Source organism: Chiloscyllium plagiosum, unplaced genomic scaffold, assembly GCF_037043375.1.
Source record: "Chiloscyllium plagiosum isolate Xiang-an unplaced genomic scaffold, Cpla_swu_hap1 HiC_scaffold_20, whole genome shotgun sequence".
In the NCBI taxonomy this organism is placed as follows: Eukaryota; Metazoa; Chordata; class Chondrichthyes; order Orectolobiformes; family Hemiscylliidae; genus Chiloscyllium; species Chiloscyllium plagiosum.
Genome location: NW_028270158.1, coordinates 30,975,380 through 30,998,762, shown reverse-complemented (window position 1 = coordinate 30,998,762; position 23,383 = coordinate 30,975,380). Strand labels below are relative to the sequence as shown.

Sequence of the window (23,383 nt, the reverse complement as noted above, 5' to 3'; positions counted from 1 at the left end):
TGATCAGAGAAAATGGAACCAACAGCAACTGAAACTTTAAATAGACTCTCACTTAAATGCTTTATATTTCCAGCATCTTCCATTTTAATTTCATTTTTCCAATATTTGCAATTTCAACAAAGTATGTTTCTTTTGTGTTCCTTCCAAATAACAAATCAACAGTAAATTATAGCAATACCAAGTTTAAACATACTTTAAATAGACCTTGTTTAGGGAAATATAAATATTTGTTTTTTTTTTCCTGTTCAGGTTGGCATCCTGTGCCTAGAGTCAATCACAGTGTGGAATTTGAGTTGCATACAGAATAACCAATGGGCTGCTGGTAAATCATTTTAGAATATAACAATCTGATCGCCCACAAATTACCAGATTTACTGAACTAAATTTCACAATGTTTCCTGTTAGAAGTTGAACTCATGGATTGCAAGTCCAACACTGAAGTTTAACAAACGACAGTACCATATCGGATGCAAAAATAAATATAAATTTGATTACAAATCACAATTTAGTGTGGAGAGGAACTGCCCAACAGGAATCATTTAAAATTAAATTGAAGTTATTATGTGTCTATTAAGAGTGCTTACTTGAAGTCGCTATTCCAATTCACATTATTCTTTGGACTGACACTTCCATACCTATGTGTCTTCTAAAAGGAAGGTTTCCCTATACATCGTACTTTTCATTATCACCAAATGTCTTCAAGTGCTTTCCAGCCAATGGAATACTTTTAAATTGTAATCTCTGCTAAAATGTAGAAAATGTGGTGCCCAATTTGCACACAAGGAGGTCCCAAATACATCAATGTAACAATGATCAAATAATTTGTTTTTGTGATTTTGATTGAAACAAATGTGTCCTCTCTCGGGTAATTCCAGAACCAGAGGGAACCGTTTAAAAAAATAGGAATGGCCCTTTTAGACAGAGATGAGGAGAAAATTATTCTCTCAGAGATCGAATGACTATGGTACACTCTGTCTCAAGACGGGTGAAGCAGGGTCATTGAAAATTTCTGAAGGTGGAGGAAGGTACATTCTTGTTAGGCAAGGGAATCAAATTTGGGATAGATGGGAATGTGGAAATCAAATCACAAACAGAACAGCCATGACCTACTTCTGTTCCTAATTTGTATGTTCTATGTATCTTCAAAGGGTGGATATTGGCCAGAACATTGAGAATAGTTCCCCTTTTCTTTGAACATGTTCCGAAGTCTCTATGTCCATGAGAGGGAAAACAGGTCATGATTAACATTTCACCCAAAAGATGGCATCTCCAACTCCAACAGCATTGAATACTAGCCTTGATTTTTGTATTCAAGTCCTAGCATGAAGTGTAATCTCAAAACCTGTGATTCAGAGGAAGGAGCGCGACCAAATTAGTCACTATCCAGAAACTCCCACCTCAAAATAAACAGTAACAATTCACTGGCCTCTTCAATATTACGTTCTAAACTTGCAATTTCTACCATCATATGAGAGCACCACCACCTGAAAGATCCCCTCCAGTCTACGTCATCTGGATTTTAAACTATATTGCCATTCTTTCACTGTCACTGAGTAAAAATCTTCTAACTGTTCGTAAAAGCACCACAGGTGTGCCTGCAGCACATGAATGCAGTTGCTCATGAAGGTGCCTCTCCAACACTTTTTCAATAGCAATTAGGATAGACAACAAATTATGGTTTTGAGAATGATGCTGACATCTCATGAATAAATAAAAAAATGTAATTAATAAGTTCAAAGGGGAATTCAGGAGACATTTCTTCACCATATGTGATTAGAATGTGGAACTTGCTATCTCAGGGAGTAGTTGAGGCAAATAGGAACAATGGAACAGGAGTAGGCCATTCAGCCCATTCTCCTCCACCGTTTTAATACTGATGACTGTTTGAGCACTTAAATGCCTTTTAGTCAAACTATCTCCAAAACTCTTTTTCTAAATCAACTTCGACTTTAAATATTTTCAAAGATTGAACTTCCACAGGCATGCCTGGTAGAGAATTCCAAAGATTCACTATCCTGAATAAAAACGAAATTCTCATCTCATTTCCTTATATTGTGCCCACTGGCTCCAGACTCCCTAACCAGGGGAAACCTCTTACATGCATTACCCTGTTTATCCCTTTAAGTATTTCATAGGTTTCAATGAGATCACTGCTTATTCTTTGAAACACCAGAGAATATAGGCCCAGAATGTCCAATATCTCTTCATAGGTCAGTCCCAACATCTCCGGACAGGTCTGGTGAACTTTTGTTGCACTCCTTCTCTGGCAGTATCTTTCCTGGGACAAGATGAAATCTGCATAGAGTACTCCAGATTCAGTCTAACCAAGGTTCTATCCAATTGAAGCAATATTTTACTATTAGCTTTTCAAATAACTTTATATAGATATAATTAATATGTATATGTATGTTTAAGGGAAATCTATTAAGTGCAAGAGGGAGAAAACAATAGAGGGTTATACTGATAGGGTTATATGAAATAGAATGGGAAGCTCAAGTTGCATATAAATACTGATACAGACCAGTTGAGCCAAACAGTCTGTTTCTGTGCTGTACATTTTATGATATTAACTGATCTTAACATGCATGTTGTGAAGAAGATGCAAAGCAGTTTCAAGAAGATTTGAAGAGACTTAATGACTGGACAAAAAATGGCACATGAAATACAATGCGGAATATTCAGTATATCTACTTTGATAGGAAGAACAGATGTGCACAGTATTTCTCAAAAACGAATAAGAAGTTAGAGAGTGTAGATGTACAAAGGGACCTGGGAGTCCTTGTCAATAAGCCCCTAAAAAACTAACATGTAGATGCAGCAGGTATTAAGAAGGTTAATGGTATATTAGCTTTTATTACAAAAGGACTCAAGTTTAGGAGTAGTGAAATTTTGCTTCAATTCTATTAAACATTGGTTAGATTATATCTGGAGTACTGTACTGTATGCAATTTTGGTCACCTGTAAGAAAGATCTTACTGCCGTAAAGGGAGTGCATCACAGGTTCACCAGATTTGTTCTTGGAATAGCAAGACTGTTTTATGAATAAAGGTTGGAGAAACAGCTTGTATTCTGTAGAGTTTTAATAAATGAGAGGTGATCTCATTGAAAGCACAGAATGCTCAAAGGGATAGATAAAGTTGATGCAGGTAAGACGCTCCCCATAGTTTCGGAGTCTGTAACCAGTTACAGTTTCAAAATAAGGGGGCAACATAAGGGGAAAACGTCTTAGGGCAAAGATTAGAAAGTTTACTGAGAGTTGTGAATCTTTGAAATTCCCTACCACTGTGGAAGCTCAGTCATGGAATATATTTAAAGTAGCGATTGACATATTTCTCAATGCAAATTATATTAAAGGCAATAGTCTGGGGGAAAATAGCTTTGAAATGGATGATCAGATGTGATCGCACTGCATGGAGAAGGAAGCCTGACAGACTTTTCCGGCCTGGATTATATGGCAGAAGAGGAACACTTCCATATAAGTCTGGGAGGTGCATCACATGATGTCCAAACTGCAGGTCCTAAGTAGATCGTCAATGGATGACAGCCTGTTGCAGACGTTTACACACCTCTTTAGGTCCCAAAGCCAGCATCATCTCAGCCACACTCGGTCCTTGCTGCAAGGAAATTAAAACAAAATCAGTTCCTCAAAAAAAAAAATCATCGGAACCAAACACTAAAACTTGCAATATTATTCAAGATACCCCTAGTTCTCAATGCCATAGCCTTCTTCCCCTGCAAGCTTCCAGATTGTAAATCCTTTCCTCTTTCCCCTTTCCCCACAAAACATCAGGATTAGATATTGTGCAACCTAGGAGCACTGGAGGCCATTTGACCTCTGCCAGTTCTTTGGTAGAACTATCCAATTAGCCCACCCTTATCACAAAGCCCTACAAATTACAGGTCATAAGAACTAGCTGACTAAGGAAAAAATATTCACATGTCTGCGCACACCCCTCAGTTTTTTGCTGATTATTTAAATGTTTCCCCTAGTTTCTGATCCTCTAACCTCAGGAAACAATTTCCTCCTATCTACTTCATCAGTCATTTTACGTTTTGATCACCTGTATCAACTGTTGGCCTTCTTTACTCTAAGGAGAACAATCTTGGCATCTCCAATCGGTCCATATAAGTGAAGTCATTCACCCTGGTAAATGTCTTCATCTCCCTACCTGTTTTCCACTAAGAGCCAGTCGAAGAACCTTCATCATGTCATTGTACTTGGTACTTGTGAACTGGGTCTGTAGTGCTCTCAGTTCATTGTTCAGCTCTGCTGGGCTCACACTTCTATTGGACCAGGTCTGGAAGAATCTGGAATTCAGTGGATGAGTTCCAATTAGCTTGGTGTACACTTGAATTTCTAAAACTGACTTGCAGCATGTCAGAACTAGAGGGAGATGTGGGGTGGATCTTGAGGGGGTGATTGGAGGTTGGTGTGCAATTATTGTAAGAGAGGGAACCAATGGAGACAACAAAAATTGTGCCGGCTGGTGGGGTTGTTGGGGGGTGGGGGGGGGGGGGGGGGAGAGGAGGAGGAAATAAAGACAAATCCAAAAGGTATCCATTTAATGAAAATGTGCTTGCTATTCTGGACAATCCTTCGCATTTTTATATCCTGATTCAGTATTTACCAACAGGGAATGCTAATTGTGTCCCTAATGTTGTCTCCAGGCAGGGTCAGTGTTGCAATGTACCCCATGCAATTTCCTGTTCCTGAGCAGTGATCCCAGAGCAGGAAATGAGTGCAAGTTGCAACATGCAAACATTTTTATTTCAATGATTGGCAGAACTCTCAGCCACCCACAATGGCAATTGGTTTCAAGGGAATATTTGGTAAATCAGGCTAAAGTTAAAACTGCCCCTACTCTAATTTCTACGCTTTCCTCAACAGCACAGGGAGATGGAATGGAAAGAGAATTTTACCTGCCAAATGAAATGGGTTTCGGTAATGAAGGGAACAGAAAAATAACAGGTGGTAAATATTATGTTCCATATCACTTCAGCCCATGTAACTTGTGCAAAACCAACAGGTCCTTACCGCATCACTACACGACAGATCTTTTCTCCTTCAGTTGATAGATTCAGCATTTGCTCATGGGACACAACAGGTCGAAACCAGAGGTATGAGTAGTTTGGTGACACCAATTCCTGCAAATGGGTGATGTGGCCCTGTCAGCAAGAAAATAAAATACAATTTAGAAACGGAATCCCGCAATTCGTGAACACGAGGATTTCGTTGCTGGAGCCTGAGCATAAACCCTAATGGGTAGGAAATTCAAACCATCACTGGACTCACACAGGAAAATCATTTCTCCATGTATATTTTAGCAGTCCAGGTAGGCACCTGGGCTGGTTCAGAGTTCAGAAAGGGGAAAAAGTGAAGATAAACTTCAGCATTGTTCTTACCTTCCTGTGTAGCAACACCCGCTCCACATAATCAGTGCATAACGACTCACTGTCCATCAGCTTATCACCAAACTCCTTCTCAACCATAGTTTGAAGCTCTGTCACTAACTGCTGCCGCGAGTTGGCACATTCAATATGCTGTAGCAAGTGCATCCTGATGGACAGAAAGTCAGCAGGTGGATAAGTATTGACAAGTAGAAACAGGAGTAGACTATGCTGCCCCCTTAAGCCTATCTGCTATTCAATGAGATCATAGCTGAAATATATGCCTTTGCCCCATATCCCATAACACCTACAGTAAACAGGAATCTATCCCTCAGATTCAAAATCAACATAGCTATTTATGGAAGAAACTTCTTCCAAAAGCATTGATTACCTGCTGGGAAACAGCCTCCCCTGCTACCTCACCTAACATTCATCATCTTCTTCTACTGTGGAAACCTTTCCATTTTGTGGGAATTACTCAAGTAGGCCCCAAAACATTTTAAGTCTCATTAACCCAAGAATCGTGAAGTCATGTGTAGTCCCAATGGGTTGATTAGCTAACTTGGTGCAGACCAGGAACAAATCTGAGACTATCAGAGTCTGTATGACTCAGTAACAAGTTTGCACTTTTGCAGCATGATCGAAGGACATCTGAAAGCACTTCACAGGCAATAAACCGTTTCTGAAGGCACTGCAGGAAGGTACAACAAACAGTAGCCAGTTAAGGTGCCAGGGAAATTTCTCAGCTTCTCTTTGATTAGTATCATGGAATCTTTTGCATGCACCTGTACAGATCAATGGAACTTCCATTTAATGTCTTAAACAAAACACTCAGATAGTGTAGCACACTCTTGGTACTGTATGGAAATGTTGATCCAGCTGATAATGGTGGCTCCACACTCAGCTTGAACCCACACACTTCTGTAACACACAAATATGTAGATTTGACAATAAGGCATACCCAGTTGGTGCAACAGAATAAAGTGTTGGAACAAATAAAGGAAAGCCTGGAGCATAGGTGGGAGACAGGGTGCTCGTTGTCAGCAACTGGGGAGAGGATGCACTACTCCAGTGAAGGGGGGAATGACCATCATGCCAATCACAGGGTGGAATGGGGGAGTACTACTCCAGCAAAGGTGAGGGATGAGGACAGCCCTGATTGCATCTGTGTGAAGGGGTGGATGATCAGGGGGATAGAGTACCATTGCAGTGAAGGGAGGAGAAAGGTCACCATGCCAGACAGGTGGGGAGGGCACCCAAACCAACCTGGGTAGGGAGCATGCTGCCAAAGTGGGCTGTGTGCACCATGCCAATGTGAGCAGGGAACACACTGTTAGCTTTTAGAGGGTCCGTGTGTATGATGTGTTGCACACTTATTCACCTGTTAAACTCTGGCAGCTTGTCAAGGTCCAAAAGTGCAGAGTGGGTTGTTATTTTGGTCACATCAAACTCGCTGATGAGCTCCTCCAGCATCCGACCTAGTCGATTTCCTGGAAACACAAAATTAAGATAACAGGCTTTTATGTAGTCTTCATTTCACTTCTTCTCAGACTTCCATCTCTGGGTCTTTGCATCATCCATCAGGGGATCAGACCTGCTGCTGCCCTGTGCTTATTCTGGTGCTCCCAAGCTTGCACTACTCAGTATGCATCTTCGCCTGACTGTGTACTACCCTGTAGTATGATATCTGTTCAGTGCACAACCCTGTACATAATGCAGCCCAGCTTATACATGTTCATTGTACCATACAGTCCAGCCTGTACATGTCCACTGTACAACATAGCCCAGCCTTTGCATGTTCATCTAAATATAAGATGGACCAGACTGTACAAATTCTCTCTATAACATCCTGTGCTGTGACCACTTTGCAACAAAGTCCAGCCTTTTCATATTCCCTTTATATGACCTAGTCTGTACATAGTTCTGTGTGCAACACACCCCAGACTGCACACTATTCTGTACACAACCACACCCCAGCCTTCATTCAGTCCAAATTACAACACAGAGCAGCCTGCGCAGTGTCTTGTGTGCAACACAACCCAACAAATGAAATCCCACATGAAACGTGCTTACTTGCATACTATCTCTGCACAACCCATTCCAGACAGAGTAAATCCCTTTCCCTACACACAGCACCTGAGAAGCCAGATCCACAGTTGGTGACAATGTCAAGTAAAGCCTCTGGAAGCACTCCATTCTGGGAAAAGTTCTGGATGAACAGATCACCCTGACGTTTGGAAAGTTTGCTGCCATCTTTGTTCAGGAGAAGTGGAAGGTGAGCAAAAGCTGGAGGGTCCCATCTGAAAGCCTTGTACATCAGTAGGTGCTTGGCAGTGGAAGTGAGCCACTCAGTGCCCCGCAAAACATGGCTGATTTTCATATGGTGATCATCAACTACATTTGCCAAATGGTAGGTTGGAAACCCATCCGCCTTAAGGATAACGGGGTCGCCCTCCACACTGGCAGGATCTAGCCTGTTCAGTCCATATACCAGATCTTCAAAGGGCGCAGCACCCTCCTCGAGTCGAAACCGGATAACATATGGGCATCCTTGTGCCAATCGCTCCTCAATTTGAGTCTGAGTCAGGTGCCGACAGCGATTATCATACCTGAAAAAGGACAGCATTTGTATTACAGAAGTCCACAGATAGTGAATTTGAAGCCCACTTCAGAAAGGAGTCCACATGTCAGACTAAGTGTGGAAGCAGGCCATTCAACCCATTAAGTCCACACTGATCCTGCGACGAGCATGCTACCCAGACCCCTACCCCTGCATTCCTCATGACTAATCCATTTAGCCTGTATATCTCTGGACACTACGAGGCAATTTAGCATATCCAGTCCACCTAACCTGCACATCTTTGGAAACCAGAGAGCCTGAAGGATTCTCATGCAGACAGGGAGAACATGCAAACTCCACACAGACACTCACTGACAGTGGAATCGAATCTGGGTCCCTGGTGCTGTGAGGCAGCAGTGCTAACCACTGCACCACCATGTTCTGATAGACTGTTGAAATGTTAGAGGTTCCCTTTCAGATGCAACATTGAACTAACAAATTTGGTCTTATAGGTGTAGATAAAAGATACAACAGCACTTTTCAAAGAAGACTAGGTTAGGTACTCCCTGATTAATTTCTATATACCAACAAATATTGTTAAACAAGTTGGCTATTGTCACATTACTGTTTATGGTGACTTGCTGCGCACAAATTATCTGTCACAATCCCAATATTACAACAACTACATTGGTAAATCAAAGTTATAAAAGGCATTAAAGTTTGTCACTTTCTTAATTAAAGGACAGGGTGTACTGTACAGGTAAAGGACAAAGTGTATCTTAAAGGATAAAGCATAGGTCAGGACCTATTGAATATGATAGGACGTGGTGAGTATTAAAGATGGGTGTAAGTTGAAGGACAGAGTTTATCTTAAAATATAATCCAGAGATAAAAGTCAAATGCTCACATATTTTAAAATTATTTTTCTACAAATTATTTCTACAATCAGAGCTAGATAGCAAAAACTGACAGTGTCACTGAAGATATGAAGACTGAAGGATTTAGAAGAAACAAGTAGAAGGCAGAGATTGAGTTAGTTTTTTTGCTGGGGGTGGGTTAGTGCAGGGGAAGGGGGACATGACACAGGAGTAGGTAAGAGCAGTAGGATTCCAGATAATTCACATCACAATTTCTCCACAATAATACAAGTAGGCTTTGAAGCCCATTGAGGTTGTTTTGCTGCTCAATTTGATCATGATTAAGCATCCTCCTTCAAGTATAGGAATAAATCAAAGACAAAGTCAGAAGGAAGGCAAATGATCTGTGTCCACAGATAGCTCCCTGTAATCATATATTTCAAACTTACTTTGGTGTTTGTCTCATTCTCAATGCTTCCTTCTTCAACATTTCCAGACGCTGGGGGCTACAGAAGCAATAATATGCTGCATTCTTCATTAGCAGGGTTTCAGTGGCCTTTAAGTACAGATCCAGTCGCTCTGACTGTTTGTATGGTCCATAGGAGCCTCCTCTCTTAGGGCTTTCATCAGGGGGGATTCCTAGTTAGCAAGCAAAACAAGTGTGATAAACTAGAGAATTATATTGCACATGGAAATCAAAGGGATTCTTATAATTGAAGACTTTATATGAATTGTAACAGGGTTTGTTATTACAGCAAGTTTTACATTAGTTATATATACCAGAGTGTATTATAACCAAAACGTTTTACTGAGTGTATTTAACACACTATATTATAATTGTACTGGGTTCAGGAACAAGAAGATTGACTGGGTTCAGGAACAAGAAGATTGTGATAATTGAGCCTAATACTTAGCCTGAAGTTTTTAAACAGAGGGAGTGACATGAATTAATGCCTTATACTATGAATGTACAAATGACAGCCTCCCAGCATACTCTACCTGCCCACTCCAGTACATCCTCAATGCTCTCCGCTGCTCCAGGAACAAGGCGGCTCTGATCTGTGTCTTCAATCCGGAGAATGAACGTACCTCCATGTTTTTTGGCAAATATATAATTGTACAGAGCTGTGCGAAGTCCTCCTAGATGCAGGAAGCCTAGTAAAACAAGTGAAAAATTAAGGAATTTAGAGAAAGGACTTCTTCAAAAAATTAAATCTGAGGGCACCCCAAAAGCAAATCGACTAAGGAATTTGGAATAAAAATCCAGATTGTCACTTCTTGTGATGAAATTTTATCTCAGCAGGAATATGCCCAATGAGCTACAATTGGACCTTGGTATTCAGGAGCTCCTGGGACAAGCAGGCGTTAAAGCAAATGAAGACAAGCACCAAGGTGGCAGTTGCCTTAAGGACAATGGTTTTCAGGGATGCACAGTATGTTGGGGTGTATAAAAAGGGACACATGAGGAGGTGAGGATGGATGTTCAATGAGAAAGGTTTACAGAGGAAAAGTAGGTAAGAGTGGCAGAGCAATGGGAAAATATTGATGGGGAAAACTGGGAGAGGTTGACGGAGGGACATTTTACAGGTTCCAGGCAGAGGCAGAAAGTGAGGAAAAAGTCTTGCCAGTAGGGGGGAGTTTGGTGAGCAATTTGTGGGGATGGGGGAAGAGTGACACAAACGGTTTTATCGGAACTGAAAATGTGTTGCTGGAAAAGCGCAGCAGGTCAGGCAGCATCCAAGGAACAGGAGAATCGATGTTTCGGGCATAAGCCCTTCTTCAGGAAAGTCTGCCCAGCAGGCTAAGATAAAAGGTAGGGAGGAGGGACTTGGGGGAGGGGCGTTGGAAATGCGATATGTGGAAGGAGGTCAAGGTGAGGGTGATAGGCCGGAGTGGGGTGGGGGTGGGGGCGGAGAGGTCAGGAAGAAGATTGCAGGTTGGGAAGGCGGTGCTGAGTTCAAGGGATTTGACTGAGACAAGGTGGGGGGAGGGGAAATGAGGAAACTGGAGAAATCTGAGTCCATCCCTTGTAGTTGGAGGGTTCCTAGGCGGAAGATGAGGCCCTCTTCCTCGAACCGTGGTGTTGCTGTGATTTGGCGATGGAGGAGTCCAAGGACCTGCATGTCCTTGGTGGAGTGGGAGGGGGAGTTGAAGTGTTGAGCCATGGGGTGGTTAGGTTGGTTGGTCCGGGTGTCCCAGAGGTGTTCTCTGAAACGCTCCGCAAGTAGCCGGCCTGTCTCCCCAATATAGAGGATGCAATAGATGATGTGTGTATAGGTGCAGGTGAATTTGTGGCGGATATGAAAGTGTCCCTTGGGGCCTTGCAGGGAAGTAAGGGGGGAGGTGTGGGCGCAAGTTTTGCATTTCTTGCAGTTGCAGGGGAAGGTGCCGGGAGTGGAGGTTGCGTTGATGGGGGGTGTGGACCTGACGAGGGAGTCACAGAGGGAGTGGTCTTTTCGGAACGCTGATAGGGGAGGGGAGGGAAATATATCCGTGGTGGTGGGGTCCGTTTGGCGGTGGCCAAAATGATGGTGGATGATCCGCTGTACATGGAGGTTGGTGGGGTGGTAGGTGAGGACCAGTGGGGTACTGACCTGGTGGCGCTTGGAGGGGCGGGCTCAAGGGCAGAGGAGCGGGAAGTGGAAGAGATGCGGTGGAGGGCATCGTCGACCACGTCTGGGCGGAAATTGCGGTCCTTGAAGAAGGAGGCCATCTGGGTTGTACGGATTTGGAACTGGTCCTCCTGGGAGCAGATGCGGCGGAGACGAAGGAATTGGGAATATGGGATGGCGTTTTTACAGGGGGCAGGGTGGGAGGAGGTGTAGTCTAGGTAGCTGTGGGAGTTGGTCGGTTTATAGTAAATGTCCGTGTTGATTTGGTCGCCCGAGATAGAAATGGAAAGGTCTTGGAAGGGGAGGGAGGAGTCTGAGACGGTCCAGGTGAATTTGAGGTCGGGGTGGAAGGTGTTGGTAAAATGGACCGTCTCAGACTCCTCCCTCCCCTTCCTAGACCTTTCCATTTCTATCTTGGGCGACCGAATCAACACGGCGAGGAAGTTGAACAGTTCATCCACTTTACCAACACCTCATCTTCTGCCTAGGAACCCTCCAACCACAAGGGATGAACTCGGATTTCTCCAGTTTCCTCATTTCCCCTCCCCCCACCTTGTCTCAGTCAAATCCCTCGAACTCAGCACCACCTTCCTAACCTGCAATCTTCTTCCTGACCTCTCCGCCCCCACCCCACTCCGGCCTATCACCCTCACCTTAACCTCCCTCCACCTATCGCATTTCTGACACCCCTCCCCCAAGTCCCTCCTCCCTACCTTTTATCTTAGCCTGCTGGACACACTTTCCTCATTCCTGAAGAAGGGCTCATGCCCGAAACGTCGATTCTCCTGCTCCTTGGATGCTGCCTGACCTGCTGCGCTTTTCCAGCAACACATTTTCAGCTCTGATCTGCAGTCCTCACTTTCTCCACAAACGGTTTTTTGACCGACACGAACATCATGGGCCGAAGGGCCTCTTTTTATGCTGTTAAAAAACTATTTACTACGACACTGGGGTCAGGTCTCAGGTTGAATGTCGCGTGGAGATCTGGAACTAGAGCTTTACTGAGCCCAAGCCTATTTTCTTTATTAACTACTCATATGTGAATATCAATATGTTATAATCTGCCACCCTGCAGCTCCTCTGCCTCACTACCTGTGGGGCTCGGCCCAAACCGCAGCCTCACCCTGCCCTCTGGCCGCTCGCCACTCCCGGCCCTTCCACACAGGCCGGATCTCCAGCCTTCAGCCAGACCGAAAGGGACATACTGAAGCCGAAGCAGCCGAGGCCTCAGGGTTAACAACACCATTTTGGCGCAGGCGCCGCTTCGGGACTGACTGAAGGAACAACTTCCGGTCTGTCCTTTCATTCCGAGGGCGTGGCTTCCGACCGTCAATCAATCACCAAGCCCCGCCTCGCGCAGGCGCCGCTTCGGGACTGACTGAAGGAACAACTTCCGGTCTGTCCTGTCATTCGGAGGGCGTGGCTTCCGACTGTCAATCAATTCCGCCCCGCGCAGGTGTGAGTCTGAGATTGATGGATGGAGAAAGAGGATGGGAGATTTGGAGAGATATAGAGAGAGTGTGTGTATCTCTCTGTCATGGTCGGAAAGACAGAGAAGCTGAAAGAGAAATATCCTAGCAAGCGAAGGCGGCAACGAGAAACAAGAACAGTCAGTTACTGTGGCAGCCATAACTTTAACCTACAAAGAGACTACCAGCCACAAAGTTTGTGAGAAGATTTGTAGCTCGGGTGCTCGTTGTTGTGGTTCTGTTCGCCGAGCTGGGAATTTGTGTTGCAGACGTTTCGTCCCTGTCTAGGTGGCATCCTCAGTGTTTGGGAGCCTCCTGTGAAGCGCTTCTGTGATCTTTCCTCCGGCATTTATAGTGGTTTGAATCTGTCGCTTCCGATTGTCAGTTCCAGCTGTCCGCTGCAGTGGTCGGTATATTGGGTCCAGGTCGATGTGCTTATTGATTGAATCTGTGGATGAGTGCCATGCCTCTAGGAATTCCCTCGCTGTTCTCTGTTTGGCTTGTCCTATAATAGTAGTGTTGTCCCAGTCGAATTCATGTTGCTTGTCATCTGTGTGTGTGGCTACTAAAGATAGCTGGTCGTGTCGTTTCGTGGCTAGTTGGTGTTCATGGATGCGGACCGTTAGCTGTCTTCCTGTTTGTCCTATGTGGTGTTTTGTGCAGTCCTTGCATGGGATTTTGTACATTACATTGGTTTTGCTCATGCTACCAGCCACAGTCCTTTTGTAGTACTGTATTCCAAACTGGCATTTCTGACTACCATGTCACCAGACTACACACAAAAAAAATGCAGAATTTGCTTTGTTTCCTTCTTTGTCCCCCTGTTTGACCAGGTGGATGGATGGTTGGTTTGCAATGCAGAGTGAGGCCAACAGCGTAGGTTCAATTCCTGCACTGGCTGAGGTTATAATCAAGGTTCTTCCTTCTCAACCTCCTCTTGCCTGAGGTGGTGACACTCAGGTTAAGCTGCCACTAGTCATCTCTCTTTAATGAGTCTGGTAGGACCAGGGTGACTCTACCTTTACCCCTTTTTGAGACAAAGCATGATGTAGTTTAAGAGAAAGTGAGGACTGCAGATGCTGGAGATCAGAGCTGAAAATGTGTTGCTGGAAAAGCGCAGCAGGTCAGGCAGCATCCAAGGAGCAGGAGAATCGATGTTTCGGGCATGAGCCCTTCTTCAGTTTGAATGATTGGCTGCAAGCTCTTCTATATCATTATTTCAATTTGCTGCACTACAAGGAGAACTACAATCTTTGAGGACAGTCTTTGAGACATTTTATTTGTTCTCATCAGGCAGATTGGCCATTTGAGAGTTGGAGCAAGCAGGACCTGGCAGGGAAGACACTCTTCAGCCATTCGGGGACACTGTTGATTTTCCAATTTTTCCTGAATGCTTGTGGAACTGGCTTCAAATAGTACACTAATGTTTGTTCAGTGGTCCTCCCATTGGAGGATGCAGTGGAGGCATTGCTAATAGAGTTTCTATTAGGAGGCTGGAAGAACACAGCAAGCCAGGCAGCATCAGGAAGTGGAGAAGTTGATAGTTTGGGTATAACCCTTCTTCAAGAAGGGTTCATTCCTGAACAAGGGTTATACACAAAACATCTTTTTTTCCACCTCCTGATGCTACCTGGCTTGCTGTGTTCTTCTAGCCTCCTACTTGTCTATTTTGGATTCCACTATCTGCAGTTTTTTTTCTCTATTAGAGTTTCTGTAAATTTCTTATATGTTGCTGATACAAGTCTAGGTCTCACTGTAGTACTGCTCTGTATACTAAATCTTTGGTTAACTTGGAGATGTCTTTGATGAAGAGCTCATGCTTGAAACGTCAACTCTCCTGCTCTTCAGATGCTGCCTGACCGGCTGTGCTTTTCCAGTACCACACTTTTCAACTCTGATCTCCAGTCCTCACATCCTCCTAGAGGTCTTTGTTGGACCACCCCATCACTGGTGACCCTTTAAAAGAGGAAGCTTCCAAGGTACATAAAATGCTACACATCGAAACAGTATACGTCAGTAGTCTGTTTCTCTACAATTACTTTTGAATTCACATCTACCAGACCAATTGCCCTTAAACATTTTGCTTCTGATGCTCCCTTCTCAAGTAATGAAAATCCATGGACCTCCCATTAGTATTTTCTTCTGCATATAAAAATGAGTTGTACAATCAAAAATTGATAAGTATATAATTTCTGGGGATGATTAGCTCAGTTTTTTAGGCAGAGAGTGTGGTTCAGAAAAAAGTAACAGCCAACAATATGGATTGAATTCCTGTTCTGGTTGAGATAAATTCGGAACTGTCTCCTTGCCTGATGTGATAGTTTCTGTTCAAGCTATGTAGCCGATCGACTCTCTTTAATAATGAAAAATGCCTACAATCCTTATAGACTATGGTTATAATTTTGTTTTCCTCACATTGTGAAATTTGATGATGTTGAGCAATAATTCTGTACAAGCATTGACAATATGTGCGAATATCATGGTCAATGTGGTTTAGTAAATTTGCAGATGCCACTAAAGTTGGTGGAGTTGTGGACAGTGTGGAAGATAAGCTGCAGAGCTGGGCTGGGAAGTGGCAAATGGAGTTTAATGCAGAAAAATGTGAGGTGATTCACTTTGGAAGGAGTAACAGGAATACAGAGTACTGGGCTAATGTTAAGATTCTTGGTAGTGTGGATGAGCTGAAAGATCTCAGTGTCTATGTGCATAGATCCCTGAAAGTTGCCACCAAGGTTGATAGGGTTGTACGTACAGTGCATTTCGAAGCCATGAGATCATGTTGCAGCTGCACAAATCTCGCGTGTGGCTGCCCTTGGAGTATTGCATACAGTTCTGGTCACTGCATTATACAAAGCATGTGGAAGCATTGGAAAGGGTGCAGAGGAGATTTACCAGGATGTTGCCTGGTATGGAGGGAAGGTCTTATGAGGAAAGGCTGAAGGACTTGAGGCTGTTTTCTTTAGAGAGAATAAGGTTAAGAGGTGACTTAATAGAGACATACAAGATAATCAGAGGATTAGATAGGGTGGACAGGGAGAGCCTTATTCCTCAGATAGTGATGGCGAGCACAAAGGGACTAGATTGTGTTGAGATATCCGGTCGGCATGGACGAGTTGGACCGAAGGGTCTGTTTCCGTGCTGTACATCTCTATGACTCTATAGCTTCAAATTGAAGGATGAAAGATATAGGACAGATGTCAGAGGTAGGTTCTTTACTCAGAGAGTAAAAAGGGCGTGGAGTGCCCTGCCTGCTACAGTAGCAGACTTGTCAACTTTAAGGGCATTTAAATGGTCATTGGATAAATATATCGATGACAATGATTAGATGGGCTTCAGATTGGTTTCATAGGTTGAGGGCCAAAAGGCTTGTACTGTGCTGTAATGTCCTATGTTCTCCTGTCTCAGTGTATTGTTTTCATAGGTATCATTGCTGAAAATACAGCTTAACAGAAGTAGGTTGTACTAAATGGGACCAATTCATTAGAGCATTCACATCCGTAACCTTCATTGTCTTTATACACACAGACTTTTATCCATTGAACTTCATTCTAATATGTGTTGATAATTCAAATTGAAGTCAGCTTGCGCCATTCATAAAAGAGGGAAGGGATGTGGGGTTGGAGGAGGTGTGGGGAGGGGATGTAAAGAGACATTAATAATAAATTAGGCTTTGCACAGTCATCCAAAACATTTTTATTGGATCTTTGTTGGAGTGAAACATTTTTAAATTTTGCCAGCAGTTTTGTTTCAATGTTGAACATTGTCAATGACTGTTTCATAAAAGGCGAGAGATCAGATGTATCACAAGATTGAATGGGGCTAACTGTGATGGCTGTCGGTAGAAGCTGAGGAAGAAGGTCAAGAATAATGGTGTTTGAAGAGGCCACAGAGCTGTGGATCCCTAAGTAGTCAACGCCCAAGGCTTTTCCCAAAGGTTCTTATTTTAGCTGAGACCATTATGAAATCGGGACTGTGTTTCAAAAGCTCTCAAATCACTTAGCTCAACAGAGGAGCTGAGTTCACATCTTAATTTACATTTTAAGAGATGATTACAAAACTGACTGCCTTTGATATTATTATTGAATACAGGATTGTTTAGTTTTATGTAAGGTTGAAAGGTTTTCATGAAAGATTTCTTTCTGTATCATATTTATTAGGGCACGTTATTAGAGAAGATAATTGAATGTGAAAATTTATTGCAAGTTCAATTGAATACAAAAGTAGGAAGGTTATGAGTAAATTATTCAGGGCGTTGGTGAGACGAAATCTGGAATCCTATGCAAAGTATTGGTTACCTTATTTAAGGAATGGTGTAAATGTATGGCAGTTCAGAGAAGGTTTACCAAACTAATATCTGAAATGGGGATGGTGTCTTATGAGGAAAGGTTGAACAAGCTCCGTTTATATCCAGCAGAGATTAGAAGAGAAAGAGGCAACTTGACCAAAACACATAAAATCCTTAGGGGTCTTAATAGGTTGGATGTAGAAAGGATTCTCCTCTGAAGGAGAATCAGGAACAAGGAATCAATGTTTAAAGAATTAGGGGTTGTCCATTTAAACCAGAAATGAAGCTTTCATTTCTCTAAGAGGGTCATTAATCTTTGGAATCTCATGCTAGAATGGTAGTTGAAGCAGAGTTCTTAATTACTTTTAAGGCAGAAGTAGATAGATTCTTGTTAAGCAAATGGGGTGAAAGATTATTGGGACAAGAGGGAATGTGGATGAGGTCACAATCAGATCAGCTATGATGCTGTTGATTGATGAATCAGGCTTGAGCTGCCAAATTGTCTATTCCTGGTCCTTGTAAATCTGTAAAGACTACATGCTTTAATATTGTTTATTTAAGGACTATGGACTGGAAAAACAAGATAATGTTTTAAACAAAGGAGACTGAGTACATAGTTGCAGTTCTAAAAGTTACATTTACTGGAGCACATTGTGAGTTGTACACAGTGTTGCTTTCCCCTAGAACAATGACAACAAAAGCGGACACCACAAAGCTGATGGGTTCTGAATTGGGGGAGACAACAATATTTTATTGCCTAATGAACAGATGACCACAGTTTATGGGGTTCATTGCAGCAGAGAATCATGCAGCCTGAAAAGATAAAGCATCAAAAAATCTCTCTCCTGTGTGAAGGTGCCAGGAGGTCTCCAGTAACAGCTAAAATAAAACAGTTAAATAAAACAGCTGGAAATCTGAAACAGAAATTGATGGAGACACTCAGCAAGTCTGGGAGCATCCAGGAACAGCTAAATGGTTTTCAAATACCTTTCACTGCAAATCTCTATTAAAGGAAGAATAAAACACCTTTAGAGACTCAAAAAAAAGGTTAAATTCTCAACCAATAAATGAAGGACAGCATTGGTGTGCAAAGAACTTTGTCTCATTGGCAAAGAACTGAAAAGAAGACAAAGAGAACAACTGATTGAATCCTGTTGTCTAGACTGGTGCTATCAAACTACATTTCCTGATTGTTTCACTTTTTACATCCAAAATAGGAGCAGGAATAGGCCATTTGATCCCTTAAGCTTCATCCGCCATTCAAAATGATCGCAACTAATTGTCTATCTCAAAGTCATACTCCCTTTCTCCGCCCATACCCTTTGACACCTTCAGCTTCTGGAAATGTATCCATTTCTTACTTAACTATATTCAATGACTTCATCTCCACAACCCTGTGGTACAAAGTTCTACAGGTTCACCACCCTTTGAGTAAGGAAGTTTCTCCACCTTTCCATCCAAAATAGCCAACTGTGTATCTTGAGGCCCTTTGTTCCCCAGCCAAGGGAAACATCATCCTTGTATCCAATCTGTTAAGACCTGTCAGAAGTTTATAAATTTCAATGAGATCCCCCTTCATTTTTCCAAGCTCCACTGAATACAGGACCAGCTGACAACCTTCTAAGTAAAAACAAATCCTCACTTTGAATCTGTGTGGTTCCACCTTATTTTGAAATTGTGTCCCCGATTCTAGATTCCCCAACCATCTTGTCTGCATCTCGCCTGTCTATCTCTTTAAGTGCGAGTTCTGAGTGATGGTGATGTCGATCACAATGAAGGGTACTAAGGCCAACAATGAACACTTCTGAAACTGCAGGAAGAGATGGTAATAATTTTTTCTTAGCTATATCAGGTGGTCTGTAGCAATCTTTTTTTTTCTGACCAACAGCTGCAGCTTTTTTTTCATGCTAAATGCTCTGGGGATTTAAAAATCTTCAGATCAGAACAGTTAACAGACTTTAACCATCCACGAATCTGTAACTGTAGATTAAGGCCTTTGGAACAGCAAAAATGGGGCCTGTTTAAATTCAGCACTAATTTGAAATGGTCTTGCTGAATTCAGGGTTCCAGTGCGTGTGACTCGTTCCCTGTCACCTTCCTCCTGCAGCAAAAATGGGATTTGCCGGAAATGGGGACAAAACTGCAAAGTCAAGCCAACTCCTCACAAAGTACACGGTCTCCGTTTCATAGGAAGGCCCAGAGATCTGTTGCATTTAGCTCAGTTTAAAGCCACTTACACAGTTAAAATCAAGCACAAATAGAAAGAAGGTTGTGGATTTTAACCCAACATTTAAAATGTTTCTGTGAAACCCAACCAGTCTCAGGTAGGAGAAAGTGAGAACTGCAGATGCTGGAAATCAGAGTCCAGAGTGTGGTGCTGGAAAAGCACAGCAGGTCAGGCAGCATTTGAGGATTAGGAGAATCGATGTTTCGAGCATAAGCCCTTCATCAGGAATGTGGGCTGGGGCACTGAGAGATAAATGGGGGGGGGGGGGGGGGAAGGTAGCTGGGAATGCAACAGGTAGATGAATGTGGGCGAGAAGGTGATAGGTTGGAGAGGAGGGTGGAGCAGATACATGGGAAACATGGTGGTTAGGTCAAGAGTGTGGGGCCAAGTTGGAGGCTTGGGACTGGGATGAGGTGGGGGGGAGGGGAAATGAGGAAACTGGTGAAATCTACATTAATCCCATATATTTGCAGGGTCCACATTCCCTCTTGTCCTCCAGGCATCAGGTGGTTAGGGTTTGGCAATGCAGGAGGCCCAGGACACGTATGTCCTTGGTGGAGTGGGAGGGGAGTTGAGCCAGGGGGCAGTGGGGTTGGTTGATGCAGGTGTCCCAGAGATGTTCTCATCCTTGTTTGAATTTATTGTAACAAAGCTGGTTTTATATCATTTCTTGCTCCAATTTATTATTTAGAGTTGGGCAGTGAAGAATTTTCTCAAAAGTAATGACATACTTATTTTTAAGCCCACGCATATGTCATAACATGTCCAAACAGGTTGATTAAAAATATCTACTCTTATTTCATTCCTTTTCATCCCTGATAGCAATTGAGGATGCATATGAAAACTGCAGGGGCAAAGTTTCAGAAGTTTGTAGGCACCTACAGATATTTAAGATGTGCTAAGAGGATGATTTGAAAACAAAGATGAGAAGTTTAAAACTGGCCCAGATCAAGTATCTTAAGTGTGAGGTTTGCATTCTGACTTGTCCTAGAGACAGAAGATAGATAGAATGAATGACTAGCCTTTATAATGATGTGGATTTGTGACTTACACCTGCATCAAACAATGAGTGACCATTAACTGAAGGGGATCAGCACACATGGGGCTCCTGTCATTCCTGGGAGAGACCAAATGACAGTAACAAACTTGACTATTTAATTGTGAGCTATTATCAGATACTGTGCTTAAAATCTTTTCGAATCAACTTGTTCAGAGATGTTATTACACACTTCAGAATCTGATGGTATTTGAAACTGGGCATGCTAACTTGCTTATACTTTGATTTACAAGGAATTAGCACTTGCTTATAAGCTCTCTGCATTGACAGCAATAATAGCTATTTTATGAGATCAGTCTTTGCAAGACACAAGAAAGATGCACGGGCATGAAAATAATCTTACAGTATAAAGTAATACTGTTAATCTATTTGAAATTTCCAGTGATATCAGCAGTTTTTATTTTAGTGCTTGCAGAAACTCTCAGGTTGAGTGACTGATAGCTTATTTCTCCTGTAACACTCGTTCCAGGTCAGTGCTCACCAAACTTCTCCATCCTGTACCTTGGATCAATTTCAAGGTTTGAAAATTGTCATGACCCCTGAGTAAGAACTGACAGCATGTCAGAGAAGGAGCACATCTCCATAGTGGCCATTGTTACCTCCACTTTGGGAAGCCCTGTTGTAAGTTCAACCTGAAAGCACCAACATTGAGGACTGAAGAGTATTAAGGACTGGAAGTGTTGCAGTACATGAACTCCACCACCAGAGGCATTTACTGATTAAAATTGAACTCCCTCCAGTAGCAAAGAATAACTACTCTAACATACTCATCCACTCCTTGGATCCAAGGGATTTTCCCAAGTCCTGCAGATTCCAAAGCAGCAGATCCTGGAATTCATTCAGATTTGTGGAAATTCCTTGCCACATCCAGAAAAAAATGACACTCAGAAATCTTGCAAGCCTGAAGCATTGTCTTCAATTTTCTCCACAATGAAAAAGGAAAGTGTGCCAATAAAACAGAATGTGGTCAGGATAAGGAGCTGTGATGACAGCACCAGATAATTGCTGTATCCGAAAGCCACTGCAGCAGAAATAGACTGAAAGCCAAGCAAAAAGAAAACAGTCACACAGACAGAGCCAGTAACCATTTTCTCCATAAAGCTTCTGTACACAAACATATGAAAAGGATCTGCCAAATTCCTCTCTGTCCATATGTGCTGCTGCCATTTCAAATAACCTAGCTAACATGCAAGAGACAGAAAAACCAGAGGTAATAAATGTGAGAAGAAATTTAAATAACTTGAGTGGAATTCCTTCCCTAATTTGCTAATCTGGGAGTAACCTGGAAACACGAGAGAAGCTACTCCTGTACCCATTAAAACATGCTTACTCAGAAAGATGTGCAGCTCCTGTTCAAGGAGTGCAGGGAGTCCATAATCAGCATAGTTTCACTCTGTTCCAAAACCCAATAACTCTCACTGTCACTGAATACTTATTAACATGGTATCAAACTTCTTGACCAAAACAATTCCCACTTTTTCCTGTTCCTGCCCAGCTGGAAGTACCTTTCCTTCATCCTTTTAAAAGTCTAGAGCTGGGTTAGTTACTGACCATGGGCCTTTCCAAGGTCTTTGAAGTTACCGTACATGCAGAGGATTAAATGCAATATACTATAATTGTACTGGATATTGGGGGTGTACCTTTGCTGTGTGTAACATAATGGTAGCTTTTGCCAACACTGGCAACTGTAAGCAACTACACATGTGCTCATTGGGGCATGCACAGTTTCAAGCACTGACATCATCATGTAGATTTTACATGTGGCCATGACCCCCTGAAATCTGTGCGTATGCAATTTAAAGCAGCATGTAATGCGCAAGCATCAGTGTCAGCAAATGCTGTCTTTTGTAATTCAGTGTGATACACATTACATTGTAAATAAGTACAAAACAACACCGGGAGGGTACATGGGACCCACTATAAACCAACGGGAGATTGGCAGGGATCCCAGTTTGAAACAGCAGTGATGAAGGGAGATCTGGGTATAAGTCAGTGGGCAGAGAGTGGGGATCCCTTTGTAAGAGAGCAGGGATCTCAATATTAAAAATAAGAAGGTAGTGGGTATCCTGGTATAAAACAGCAGAAGGAGAGCAGCAATCCTTGTTAAAAATAATACACCTGTACACTTGGCATACTGTGTACAGCTACTGATGTGTTTGTCTTTTATAACTTTTTTGTGTTTTATATTATCAAGATATCTTTTGGAAGAAATAAATTGCTATGATTCTTTAAGTATTTTTAAATTCTACTACACATTCTGGACACAATATCCAATTGGTTCTCACTTGTTTTCTAGTGAATACCACTGCATTATGGATACTGTGTGTATTGCAGGTCAGCATATGAATGTTGCAGACTGTGTTGTTCGTGGTACATTAAGAACATGGTTATAATACATAGGTGAAGGGCAATATTTAATTAAGTGCTATATGTCACTATTTCTGAGCCAGGAAGTGTAGGTTCAAAGGTGTATAATCTCTGTGTGGATTGATTAGGAAATATCCTTAGAGCACTTCCAAAAAAGCAAGATTGTGCCATATCCACTGTCTGCTCAAGCCTTCCACAAGCAGTGGTACTGTGGGGGCTGGATTGCACAATCACTCCTAAATTTAAATTTAAAATTTGCAAGCTTTGTTTTTGGGAGTTTTTTTCCTGTTATGGTGCTCTTTTTAATGGCTGTCTATTGTTTCATTTGAATTAATATAAAGAAAGATTGCTTGACAATTTTATTTACGTTACCATTCCCCTTTTAAGGGGCTATTACTAGTTAGTTTTATTTAATTAGTTAATTTGATTTTTTTGTTTGTTCATTTATTTGTATTATAAAGGAGACTTGACCCTTGAAGTGATCATTACTTAAATCAATTATTCATTTGTTAATTTCTTAAGTCACACATGTGTAAAGAGAGATGACAGAATACTGTTTTA

At 42.4% G+C, this 23,383-nt stretch overlaps 2 protein-coding genes and 1 long non-coding RNA gene across 6 annotated transcripts in view; 1 reads left to right on the top strand and 2 right to left on the bottom strand.

Moving 5' to 3' along the window:
* Window positions 1-60: 60 nt before the first annotated feature.
* Window positions 61-12,702, bottom strand: ears2 (glutamyl-tRNA synthetase 2, mitochondrial). Its single transcript, XM_043711686.2, has 9 exons — window positions 12,510-12,702; window positions 9,805-9,960; window positions 9,255-9,444; window positions 7,525-7,997; window positions 6,770-6,878; window positions 5,404-5,557; window positions 5,036-5,166; window positions 4,170-4,308; window positions 61-3,614 (listed from the first exon to the last, which is right to left on the bottom strand). Exons 1-9 carry the CDS (start codon window positions 12,661-12,663, stop codon window positions 3,531-3,533), a joined length of 1,590 nt encoding a protein of 529 aa, XP_043567621.2. The 5' UTR covers window positions 12,664-12,702; the 3' UTR covers window positions 61-3,530.
* Window positions 12,703-12,866: 164 nt separating this feature from the next.
* The window catches only part of LOC148146591 (uncharacterized), a 38,333-nt gene continuing 27,816 nt past the window's right edge, over window positions 12,867-23,383 (top strand). For 2 of the 4 annotated variants that reach the window (XR_015760569.1, XR_015760565.1), the window contains exon 1: window positions 12,867-13,081. This is a non-coding gene — a long non-coding RNA (uncharacterized LOC148146591). The other 2 variants (XR_015760570.1, XR_015760567.1) reach the window with 2 other exon arrangements.
* The window catches only part of LOC122560721 (UNC93-like protein MFSD11), a 32,779-nt gene continuing 25,951 nt past the window's right edge, over window positions 16,556-23,383 (bottom strand). The window contains exon 13 of the mRNA XM_043711689.2: window positions 16,556-21,492. Coding sequence (XP_043567624.1) covers window positions 21,340-21,492 — 153 coding nt within the window. The 3' untranslated portion in view covers window positions 16,556-21,339. The remainder of the gene's footprint in view (window positions 21,493-23,383) is intronic.